The sequence below is a fragment of the Biomphalaria glabrata genome, chromosome 5 (assembly GCF_947242115.1).
Source record: "Biomphalaria glabrata chromosome 5, xgBioGlab47.1, whole genome shotgun sequence".
NCBI classification, from domain to species: Eukaryota; Metazoa; Mollusca; class Gastropoda; family Planorbidae; genus Biomphalaria; species Biomphalaria glabrata.
In genome coordinates, this window is record NC_074715.1 from 10054066 (window position 1) to 10066423 (window position 12358).

At 32.3% G+C, this 12358-nt stretch overlaps 1 protein-coding gene across 3 annotated transcripts in view; it reads right to left on the bottom strand.

The window, feature by feature from the left end:
- Nucleotides 1-404: 404 nt before the first annotated feature.
- LOC106065539 (uncharacterized) overlaps nt 405-12358 on the bottom strand; it is a 35861-nt gene continuing 23907 nt past the window's right edge. For 2 of the 3 annotated variants that reach the window (XM_056029096.1, XM_056029094.1), the window contains 7 exons: nt 9669-9803; nt 6323-6436; nt 5165-5195; nt 3963-3997; nt 3782-3868; nt 2627-2698; nt 405-616 (listed from right to left, as the gene is read on the bottom strand). In XM_056029096.1, the coding sequence (XP_055885071.1) occupies nt 582-616; nt 2627-2698; nt 3782-3868; nt 3963-3997; nt 5165-5195; nt 6323-6436; nt 9669-9803 (509 nt within the window). In that variant the 3' untranslated portion in view covers nt 405-581. The remainder of the gene's footprint in view (nt 617-2626; nt 2699-3781; nt 3869-3962; nt 3998-5164; nt 5196-6322; nt 6437-9668; nt 9804-12358) is intronic. The other variant, XM_056029095.1, reaches the window with a different exon arrangement.

The window sequence follows — 12358 nt, forward strand, 5'->3', positions numbered from 1 at the left end:
TATGATTTGAAGTAATATAAAAAGAAAAAAATCTAAAAAGATTTGGAAAATAAACATGAACAGATGCGGCTATTACTATTATCTATCAATAGAAGATGATTAGCTGGTTATTTGTAAACATTAGGTGTTTGAATGATATTCGTATTTGTATCTATATGGTTATTGATATAGTAGTTACGCTGAGGTGGTCAATTGTAGTCAATCTGAATTTCAATTACATTGGACAAAAACAAATTATCTTATCTTATGATTAAGTGTTAAGGGCACACACACTAAAAAAACACCTTTATAGCATTAACAATTGAAATGTCAACAGCGGCAATCCTTTGCTTTTTGTTTAATAAAACGAAAAAACAAAAATATTGAAAACTTGGTTTAAAAAAAAAAAAGAACACAATGCTCAATATAGGCCTACAGGCCAATACTAATATAAGATTTATTTAATTTTAGGTTTAGATCTATAAACACATTGATCTAGAGATTAAAGAAGAAAAAACTATCACAATAAAGCAATATAACAATAAATTTGTTCTTTCAGCTTTGACGTAGAGTTGTAGCCACCTTGAACTTAGAACGTGTCATCAAAATGGAGAGATCGGTTTCTCATATTGGACATCTGAAATAAAGAGTAGCATTATGCAGCTAAAAAGAAGGAAAACAATTTTAGGTGTGGGAATATATATATATATTTAATGATCAGTTCACTTATATTCAAACGCTACCTGCCTTTGCGCTATATATCTGTAAAATATATTCAACTTTTCGTATTTTTTTTTTCGTGTTTGAAAAGTGGTGAAAAGGTGTAATTTTAACGAATCAAGTCACATTTTCATACGTCTTTACAAAGCTTGTTTCAACTCACTTTGACAAAAAGTTTGAAAACGTTATTACTGCGACACCCAATCTTGGATAAAGGGGTAAATTTTTGCATACTTATTTTTTTTTTACTGAAAAAACAAGGATAAATTTAAAAAAACAAATAACCAATTAGTTGATTAACTATAGCTTTTGTATCTCGAACAAGGGAATAGTAGTAGATGATTGATGTGGTGGTATAAGATGAAACAGGGACTTCCACGTATTTCTAGGCGCCACGCCTTCATGGAGGACCTCAGAACAGTGGACATCAGGTGGGAGGAGGCTTCAGACAAGGCCAATGACAGATCTTTATGGAGACAGCTTGCCGCCCAATGCGCCGAACGGAGAGGGGGGATCTAAGTCTAAGTCTATGTCCAAGTAATAAGATGAATTAGTCCCCTTTTATAGATAACTGTTTTAAATTAAGTTTTTTTTAACAAAAAATTTATACAATATTCTATTTTTATAGGTACTACACTTAAGTAGTGAGTTCGAACTCTGATCGTCCCGCCATTTTATTTATTTATGCTTTAAAAAGCGAATACTGTAAAAATTTAAACAGATAAGTCTTTCTCCCATCCCACCCCCACCCCCATTTTTTCAACTAGTTTAGACTAGTAATGGGATCACAGCGCATTGAGAAAGCTAAAAGCATGAAATAGCGCTAACCAAAAGCTATTGGTAAAACAAATGGTAACAATGTTACAGACACAGTTTGTGTAGAAACACACAGTTTGTGTAGTCCCCGAAGTGGTCCACCCAGCCAGGTAAAAAGGCAGGTTTCAATATTATCAGAATTTAATTCTATCAAAGACAAATGACTGAAAATAATGGAGAAAAAAAGTTAACAGATCTTCTGTGGTGCCCCAGCAGTCCAGCAGACCATGGGATAGGTGGGAGTAAATGTGAACTGATGCCTTATAATGAATATCTAATTGATCTAATTGTTTTGTAAAGGGTCGATCTCTTATTCAAATCGTAAAAAAAAAGAAAAAAACATTTTCATTAAAAAAAAAAATAATTCCTTTAGTTAGGTGTTCTTTCGCCTTATGGTAGCGCTATAGTTCACAAGATAATATGAAAATCTACTTATTAATTGTTGTTTTAAATTATGTGAAACTTTTATGCAAACTAAATAGTTTTTTCCCTTTAAAAAAAGTAAACATTATTTTTGGGTAAACTTAGTAGTTAGTAAGACAGAACTTACAATAACGTAGCAATACATATGTAAAAAAAAATATATTATTTTTACAAAAAGTCTAAAACTATTGCATAAATATGCTAAAAATATGGTAAGTAGGCATCACCCCTACTAAAGAGCCTCCGTATTTATTACTATTAATAGTGAATAGTTGTAAAAGAGGTGTATTTTTATAAAATAACTAATTAAAAAAATTAGATTTTTCGCTTTTAGAAAAGAAAAAAGTAGCCGTCGCATCAGAACTTTGAATGGACTAAAGTATTATGATGTCAGATTTTCACTATTTTTTCTAGTTTACGAGATCTAAACGGGACGGACGGACAGACATTTCACACAAAACTAATAGAGTCTTTTCCCCTTTCAGGGGACGCTAAAAATATTTCTAATCGCACAGATTTAATGTTTTTGGCCTAGAACTATTACGAATTTAACTGATCCAAACTATTTTGATACAATAACAATTTGTATTAGCTTTGTAATTTTTATGTTTTTCTTGTTTTTATAATTATTTTTGTATTGATTGATAATCAATGCAATCAGATAAATTATAATTAAAAAAAAAATTACCGTTTCTGTTTTCGTTAGTATTTAACTCATTGGTGTGTCCTTCTTGTGAAAATATTACAGGCAAAGCATAAGCTTAAAAGAAAAAGATAATCAAATGACTGTTAAAAGTTATAAATTATATATATATATATATTAAAAATAAATTCCCCATATTTCAATCTTTTTACCCCTTTTTAAATCATTCTCAATTTGCTTTTCATTTTGTTGCTATTATTTTCATTTTTGAACCTCAATCCTTTCCTTTCTTTCGTTTTTTTGCCTATTTCTCTATTTTTTTCTCTCTTTTTTTTCTTTTTCTCTCACTTGCTTTTTTTTTCTTTTCTTACTTTTCTTTATTGTCTTTTTTTTTCTCCTTTTGTTCTTATCTTTCTTTTCTTTTTTATTGATCACATTTTTCCATTTTCCTTTTTTTCACACTTTCTCTGACTCAGGCCTGCCAATCTCTCCTCAAGCTATGTTTCTTTTTCTTTTCCAGGCCGTCTTGAATTCATACATTTATTTAAACCAATCAGAACCACAGACGTAGCTAAATTCTGATTTGAAGGATGATGATTTTCATTGGTAGAAGAACAGACATAATTCTTGCATAATTAATGTTATTTGTAATGCACAAATGTAAAACGAATTTCGGCACGGATAATGAAGATTATTATTATTATTATTATTATTATTATTATTAAAAAGAAAAATAATAATGGCTTTAGTTAGTAAAAGTATAAAATAAATTTTCAAATGTAGCTTAAAATTTATTAATATTTCATTTATAATTTTTAATAACTGAGCATAAAAAATGGGTTAGCTTTGTTATAACCCAGAAGGAGCGAATCTACAGAACTCTAATGATTAACTGACTTTAGTTGGAGAAAGTAAAGATGGTTAGTCGTTGTGCTGGCCACATGACACCCTGCTCGTTAACCGTTAGCCAAAGAAACAGATCATCTGCCCTATAGATCGAAAGGTTTGAAAAGGAAACTACCTATTAAAATCAAACACAATAACTAATGAGGTGCTCCATGTGCCCCCTTACAAATTCTTCCCTTACAATTGAGAATACGAGTGCTACACGAGGCGAACAAAATTTATAACAGTATAAACAACGAACAGGCTTTTCTTTTCATAAAAGTGCAACTAAAAAATTAGTTCAAATTATCTTACCGTTAGAATAATTTTGAATTTCAATTTCATCAATCTTACTATACATTTCATCTTCAGGTTTCTCAATATAGTCATATGGATCTTCACCTAAGTTTTATACACAAATATAAAGTAAATAAATATAAATTGAACAAAAAGTGTATAGCGTGAGAAAATAAAGATAGTAACGAAATTCCCTTACATTTTGGAATCACTGAAGGTTCTGGCAGATTTCGACTGTAAGTAAATAAGGAAATAATTATAAAAATGTATATATAATTGCTACATTATATTTTTTTATATATAGGGTCTCTAAATATACTGATTTTACTAATGGTGTTATACATGCAAGTATTTATTAATTCTAAATCACATGCTCCATTTAGCCATTGCACTAGTTTCTTTATGCATTTTTGAGTTTGATGAATTTCAAACAGAGGAAGCATATTTCAATATTGGCCAACTTACATTAAAAAGAATTTTAGTTTTATAAACTAGTTTAAAAATATAATATGTATAGTTAAGTCTATAGTAATTACGCAATGACTTTTATGTTAGTCTTTTTAAAAAGAATTCACATATAAATATAAACTGCTTTTAATGCTTTTAACAAAAGCAAAGAAAAATGTTTTAATTATATTTATATTTTCCTATAAATGTGTTAGAAGATCATCTGTCGAATATCGAGAAGTACACAGAAGTCTAATTCATAAAGCACTTGTTGTGAATGTGTATGTGTGTCGTGTGTGAATGTTGTTCGTACTTTTCATCTATGTTACGCCGAGGTTGTAAATTGAAGTCAATAAAAGTTATCTTATCTAATATTTTACATTTTACAAAACGAGTTCTAATTTTGAATAAAAAGGTAAAATACAATTTAAACTTTTAGATACACACAATAAAAAAAAAAACTATTTATAGTCTTATCATCTATTCTTTCATGTTTTTTCAAGCACATATTTCAAAAAAATGAGAAATTAATAATCCGCACCACAAGTTTCTGGAGGGTCGGTGGCTGAGCAGTAAAGCGCTTAGTTTCCGAACCGGGTTTCCGGGTTCGAATCCTGGTGAAGATTGGGATTTTATAATTTCACGATCTTTGGGCGCATCTGATGGGTACCCGACAATAGTTGGGGAAAAGTAAAGGCGGTTGGTCGTTGTGCTGGCACAAGATGACCTTTACATCATCTGCCCTATAGACCACAAGGTCTGAAAGAGAAAGTTTACTTTTCTTTACAAGTTTCTCTTCCAAATATTATATTTTATTACTTTAAAAATAAGGTTAATTTGTGGTACTAGAAGAAGTGACATAGCCTATAAAATCAATTTCACCTTTACAATATATACATATATACATTTTTAGTGATATGTTCAGTATACTATGTTAAAAGTGTTAAAACTTACATGTTTTCCTTATGTTCAAAACATAATTTTCCTGTAAAAAAAATTATTTATCCATATAGTATAAATATTTTTGTACATAACATATGTCAACTCAGTCTGATATAAAGTATGTACACGTTATTTCTCCGACACGCCATCTATCTCGGATCAAGCTGAAATTTTTGTACAATTATTTCTTTTAACTGACAAACAAGAGAATCAAGAAAACAATTAACCAATTAGTTAATTGAAAATTGGTAATAAATTGTTTTGTTTGGTATCTTAAAGAAGGGAAAGAAATAGTACTTGGCTGAACTGGTGGTCTAAGCTAAATTAAAATAATTATAATAGACCTTTAAACCGACTTAGCGATAGTAGATAGTTACATTTATTTAAGGATTACATATTACTAATACCCTATTATTAAATTAAAAGAGTGCAAAGGTTCGATAAAACTTTCAATTTATTTTTAAAAGAACACAAATACTTCTATTGTAGTTACAATATATTTTGGAATATCCAACTGTCAAAATTAGCATTATTAACTATATTTCCAATCTAAACGTACAGAGCACAGTATCAAGATACAATAATAATAATTAATATTATTATTATTTAGAAACTAACTGATATTCATTCTCTGGCACTGCCAGGCTGGAGCGTCGTTAGAGAGAAACAAAATGTATTGCAATTCCTTTAACAGTGTCCACTGAGGAATTTTCTTGTGACGTGGCATGAGATCTGAGAAATATTAAGGGACTTGAAGGTGAGGTCAGTTGTCATTATCCACCTTGAAATAACATCAGAACATATTGTTGTTTTAGATAACCGCTTAATCTTAAAGCTTTGGTTCTCTTATTTTCTTTGTTTTTCCATTCAGTTTTTACTTTGTTATGGGACAGTGGTTCGGCGATGCCAGTAATCTGTCAGTAATAGTAGCATTTTTTCCTTTTTTTTAAATAAATAAACAGCAAATCAGTTGGATTGAAATATATTATCTTTACTATCATTATTATTATTATTATCAATTTTGTATCTTCGAAAAAATCCTTTGATAGAAGTAAATGAATAAAAATAAAATATGCTTGGTATAGTAGTTGAATAAACTCTAGAATGACTTTTATGTAACAGGTATGGATCTTAATTTAAGTTTCAATGCACTTGAATCTCCTGACCTACCTGTGGCTTTTAAGGCTATTAGAAAGATCACTAAAGCTATCAAAGCTGCTGATGCTAACGAGACTGTGATAGCTATAATGGTCTGTTCAGAGAAACCATCACTTTTCTTGATTACTGTGTAATAGTAATACAGTTGATGGCATTTTCTTACACTCAAAAAGAAATATTTTAAAAAATGTGTTTCATACAAACATGATGAATGGCTGTATATAATGTATTATGTTATACAAATGTAAAACCAGATTACAGTAAAAAATGAATTACCGGGAACTGTTTATTAACCATTTGTTCCTAAAAATGTGCGTATGTATACAAATATAATTTTCCCTGCCAAAGGAATTGCAACTCTGTCAAAAGCTCATGAGTAATCCTAGCAAAGTCCTGTTAAAAATTATGCTAAACTGTCCACAACCTGTACCAGACTAAACTATATCAAAAGAACAAACGAGTTTTAAACAAGACAAATCCTACACCAAAAGATACTCTGCACAAAAAAATACTATTCACACCAACAGAATCTGTTTCATATCTTTTTTTTTTTTTTCTATAAAACTTTCGTCAAAGTTTGGCATTCGACACATTCTCCAACGCTTATAAGTACAATATAAATAAAGATATAATAAAAGTAATCTAGAACCTTTACATGCAGGAAATTAGTTGAGTGTGCTTCAACAATAACATTGTGACTAGCTTATGTTGCAGTGAGACAAGGCTTCTTTGAAAGGATAATGGAGGTTATGAATTTACTTTAAGCATTATAGGATGAAGAATTACAAAATTTCGCTTTGCGGAAGACGACCTAGAATGACCAAGATGGTCTAGCAGGAACAGAAGAAAAACTCGCTGACTCAGTGGCGCACAAGAGAAAAGACTTCTGCATCATATAGTATGCAAAAAAAATGCCTAGAAAAAAAAACACAATATAACACAAATAATCAATAGAGCTTTGGCGGCGAAATTCTTTAGAACTGTCATTTCAGGTAAATAAACCAAACCTAAAATGCTGGACAGAATTGCATGTGCACAGTCCACCGCAGTACATGCAAATCTAAAAACAATCTGGAAAGATGAAGTCGTAGACCTTGACAGGGACAGAAACAAAAACAGGCTTACTCTGCGGTGCACATAGCCAAGACGTCTGCATTGTATGTTATGCAAACCAATGCATAAAAAAAAAATTTGAAAAATAGCCAACATGGCTTGTATAATTGACATCATAATTCAAAGCAAAATACTTCAACGCTGCCTTTTCGGATAAATAGACTAAACACAAGCAGCAGGCCAGAGGTTCACGGTCCAAAAATCAAAACAATCTGGAAAGATAAAAGTATAGACCTCAACGCTTATATCAAACAGATGAGTTGTTTTAAAAATCAAAGTGACATCTTTATACCCTTGCAAATCTTGGATGCTATTGGCCGAACTAGCGTGAAGGATATAACAATGGAATTGAGATGCTTTAGAAGGATTTTGGGTACTAAAAAGGGCGCATCATAAAAGGAGAGATTGTAAACGGCGATTCGACCCCAACAAGACATGCTGGCGACGGTAAAAAAACGCAAACTAAAATTGTATGGTCATATCATTAGGTTCTCTTGGCCCGCAAAGACCTTCCATTGGGGAACAGTACCTGGAAACAGAAGAAAAGGCTGACGGAGAGAGCAATGAAGAAAATAACTGTCACAAACCGCTGTGAGCCCACACCCGTTTGTGTGTGTGTGTAGCAGAACACAACAGTCCACTACGGGCCTGGCTAAGGAATGTTGACCTAACTGACCCCTTACCCGCCTTAGTTATTGTGGAATGTTTTTTTTTTTTTTACTGTTATTTCTATTTTAAATCAAATACAATTATTTATGTTTTAAGTATATTTCAATTAATTGAATTAGATTTATTTTAGTATTGGGAAGAGAAATAAGTACTTTTTTTAATACTTTAATATTTATTTTATTGTCACGTGACCAGGTGACCTGGTCTACAACGAGGCAGGGTGACCTGGGGACTTTGAGGAAAAAGGGGCAGTTGGCGTGGGCTTTGTAGAGCGGAGGGTCGCATTTTCCCGCTTCTTAGAATACTATATTGAAATCTAACGTTTAGAGTCATTTAGAGATCTTAGTTTAGTCGTGGTCAGTTTTGTTGATGTACCTGTATTTAAATGTTTTAGGAAGATTCTATATTGTATGTAAATAAAGTTATACGCCTACGTGTTTCTAACTATATTCTGGTTTTCAGTGTTATATGTTAATTGTATACACAAACACCTAAATCGCGACCAGCTAAAGCCACGAAAGATTAATACACGTTCCAGCGTCAACAGTCGGGCCTCCAGAATCACCCTAGACAACGACCAGTTGAAGTAGGCGCCAGCACACTGCTAGCGTCTTGTGACAATAACACATTAAAGAAAGTAGGTGTATATCATTGAAAGTGATTCCATACATGGCAAAAAAAAAAAAACAGAAAAGAACGAAAAACAACTATTAATAGACCTTGCGGAATGTATTAGTGGATTATATTGTTTACAGAGGAGGCGCGGTGGTTGAGCGGGAAAGCGCTTGGCTTCTGAACCGGGGATATTGGGCTCGAATGCTGATGAAGACTGGATTTTTTTTATTTCGGGATCTTTGGGCACCTAGAATGGGTACCTGGTGTTAGTTGGGGAAAATAAAAAAAAGGTGGTACGTCGTTGTGCTGGCCACATGAAAACCTCGTAACCGTGGGCCAGAGAAACATCATCTGCCCTATACATCAGAAGGTCTGATAGGGGAACGTTACTTACTTTACTTATTGTTTACAGAAAGCAGCTATTGAGGTTCAAAGTAGTTAGGGTTATTAACGGAAGGTTGTAAATTACACCGTGTTTTTCTGTTTTAATCTCTGTATATTTAATTCTCTACGTCGCCCATGCATGCGGGACACCACGCATGCACGCCAACTCTCTAACCCTCCTCCCTCCCCCTCCCGCCGCGCATTTCTCGCACCCAGTCGTTTGCGCAAACCCTTTTGGACAACTGTGTCTTTCAGGAAGTGTTCACCCTTCACTAAATAGCGGTGCATGTTATGCCACGGGTCGACTAGTTAATATATTTTGTTAAAATGTATTTTATGTAGCTTTTAATTGTTGGAAGCAGAGTTTGCTTGTGTCCCTATATTTTATTTTAATTATATCAATCACATCCCACCACTGAAAAAAACACAAAAAAAAAAAACAAACAAAAAAAAAAAAAAGAAACAACGATAGCCTTACATGCATAAAATCATCACATCTCAGAAGACATATTTAGTGATTTGCTGTAACCGAATTCACTCTTTGGAAATCATAAATGTAATAAATAGAATTTTTTACCTTGCTCACAAAATAAACCTTGAAATCCTTCTCTACAACGAATACAATGCCCAGTTATTGCATCGCAAGTCGGATTTAGACACTGGTCTGAACATCTTGAAGAACAGTTGATACCATAGAGTCCTGCTGTACACGCTATGTTGAAACAAAAGTTTAAAATTATTTCATTTCGAGTGTCCCGATGTCAATCTAGTCATGCATGTTTATTAAGGGTGCACCAGATATTACTTTTTAATATCCGACCTGAGCCGAATATGGCCGGCTATTCAAATATAATTAATATTCGACCGGAGCAGGATACTTATCGAACTTTTAAATGTCTCGTTTTACTGAAGATTTTGCTAATCTTGTAAATAACATAACTATATTCATATTTTTTTTTACTTTTAATTACCTTATTGTTTTAAACTCTATTACTGATTGATAAATAAAAATTTAACAGCGTTTATTAACAGATAGGTCTTTCACAAATTAATCTTTGTAGTATATGAGATGGTGTGGGTTTATGTACCAACTGTAAACGCGTATGTGTGATGGCAAATTTATATACCTAAACGTATATTTAAGTAATGTAAATCTTTCAAAAGTAAATTGCTATCTGGATTGCATAATGGGTAGATGTATGTGTTCATGTATTTCATACCATCAACAGGCTTCTTTTTTTAATGGCATCACCGACCAATACCTGTGTTGGCTTCTAATGCTTGATAGTGTTAGTGGCTGTTAGTTTTCAGTTAGAATCTGAAGGATTGTAGGCCAATATTTAGTGGTTTAGAGTTTAGATTAATTAATTTGCAGCAAACTATAGGCCTATTTAAGTAACAGCGAGAACTTCAAGTATACCTATTTATAGAATTAGTTAAGAAGGAGTATACAATTGGTTAAATTGCAGTCTGTATGCCTGTTTTTAAGATCTAGGTCTAGCAACTTTATTGTTTTAAACTATATTAGACATTGATGAATTAAAGATGATCCGAATCTTTTAGTATATATTACATAATGTATTATATTTCATATATTACAAATTAATCTGTACTTGTATACTGCACACATTTTTATTTAGGTCTAGAAAATATAGTGCATTCTGGATTGCATAGCGAGTAGATGTATATGTTCATGTATTTCAGACAATCTATTCTGATCTCCAGAAATCTGAACCTTTCTTCCTGTATATACATTAAAATTATTTAGGGGATTACTGAGCAAAGAAATAAAATAATATACATTTGGTTTGTGTAGCAAACTATCACTCTTGTAGGTGTGTATTTTATGTCAAACCTCCTAATTGGCATTTATCTCAAAGTTAGCAATCTCAGTAACCGGAGATTTGCCCGCACAAATTAACAGACGTCTGGTCAGCGTGACTTGTTAGGAAATATAACTTGTTATCTAACCCATTCGTAGGTCAAGACAAAATTTTAAAAATGTGTCAGCCATCGATCGCTGCTATGTATGTATTTCCGATGTTGTATGTAAAGTTTCAATTTCTATTTAAATTAATACCCCTTGTCTTGGTAATAAAAGAGGTTAGGTACATATCCATAGTTTTAGAAGCACATTATTTTATTTTAAAAATGCATGCGTTAATGCATGTAATGAGCGACATGTTGTGTATTTATATTTCTTGTTGTGTGTTGTGAACTGATCTGTTCTAGTGTGTCAAAATGTCATGGTGTCCAGGTCAGCTTGTGTGTGTGTGTACTGTGTTATTGTGAACAGTTTTGTCATTCTTGTTCAATAAAGCCTAGAATCAAGACATGTCTTCATGTAGTATTTTATTAGGTTACTACACGACATTATTGGAACCACACATACTTTGTGCATAAGGCTATGGCAAGATTTGGAATTAGTTTTGCTTAAGAAATTGTGACGTGAATACTAAACACTACAAGGATTAACAAAAAAAAAGAAAACAAAAGTAAACAGACTATTTTGGGCGGCTTTAAAAGATTTTATGGACATAGAGATTTAGTTTGTCGACATTCGACGGTTCCCTTCATTACGTATTAAGCGTCGACTACCCTTATATTCTTGGCCTTTCGCCTGCGTTGTTTCAGTATTTAAGTGTAACCTCCGTTTGACTTACCTGCACAAGACAGAGCTCGGAAGCGCCTAACAAAATTAATAGAAATATAGGTACTACGGTGTACATTTTTCTATTCGGCCAACTATCTAGCAGGCATGATCGGCCGGAGCCGAATATGAATAGTGAAAAATGACAGGATATTCGGCCGAAAGCGGTGCTGGTGCCGGATCTACTATCCGATGCACCCCTAATGTAAATCAATGCCTTAAACTTTACAAAGCAACCAATCCATTCCATGCTCCGGTAGCACTAGTAAAAGAGTAGATGACTACTTTTATTACTTTTGTTCTGTATTTATATATATATATAAATATATTTGTTTTAAATCTAGTCATTACATATTATCTAAGAGCAAATATTATAACACTTCGCTGCGTATTCTAACCTTAAGAAGTTGTTTAAAATTGTTTTTATATCTTTTAATTGGATTTGCCAGTATGTACAGACAACATTGTTCATTTAAGCCAGTGGTTCCCAAACTTTTTTGTCTTGTAGACACCTTGCCATGTTTTCTGGTTTTCCGTAGACCCCCTGCTTAAGTTATATTGAATTTTTGAAAATTCATCAATTTCAAATTACACATTTTGTTTAAAATAATATCTAA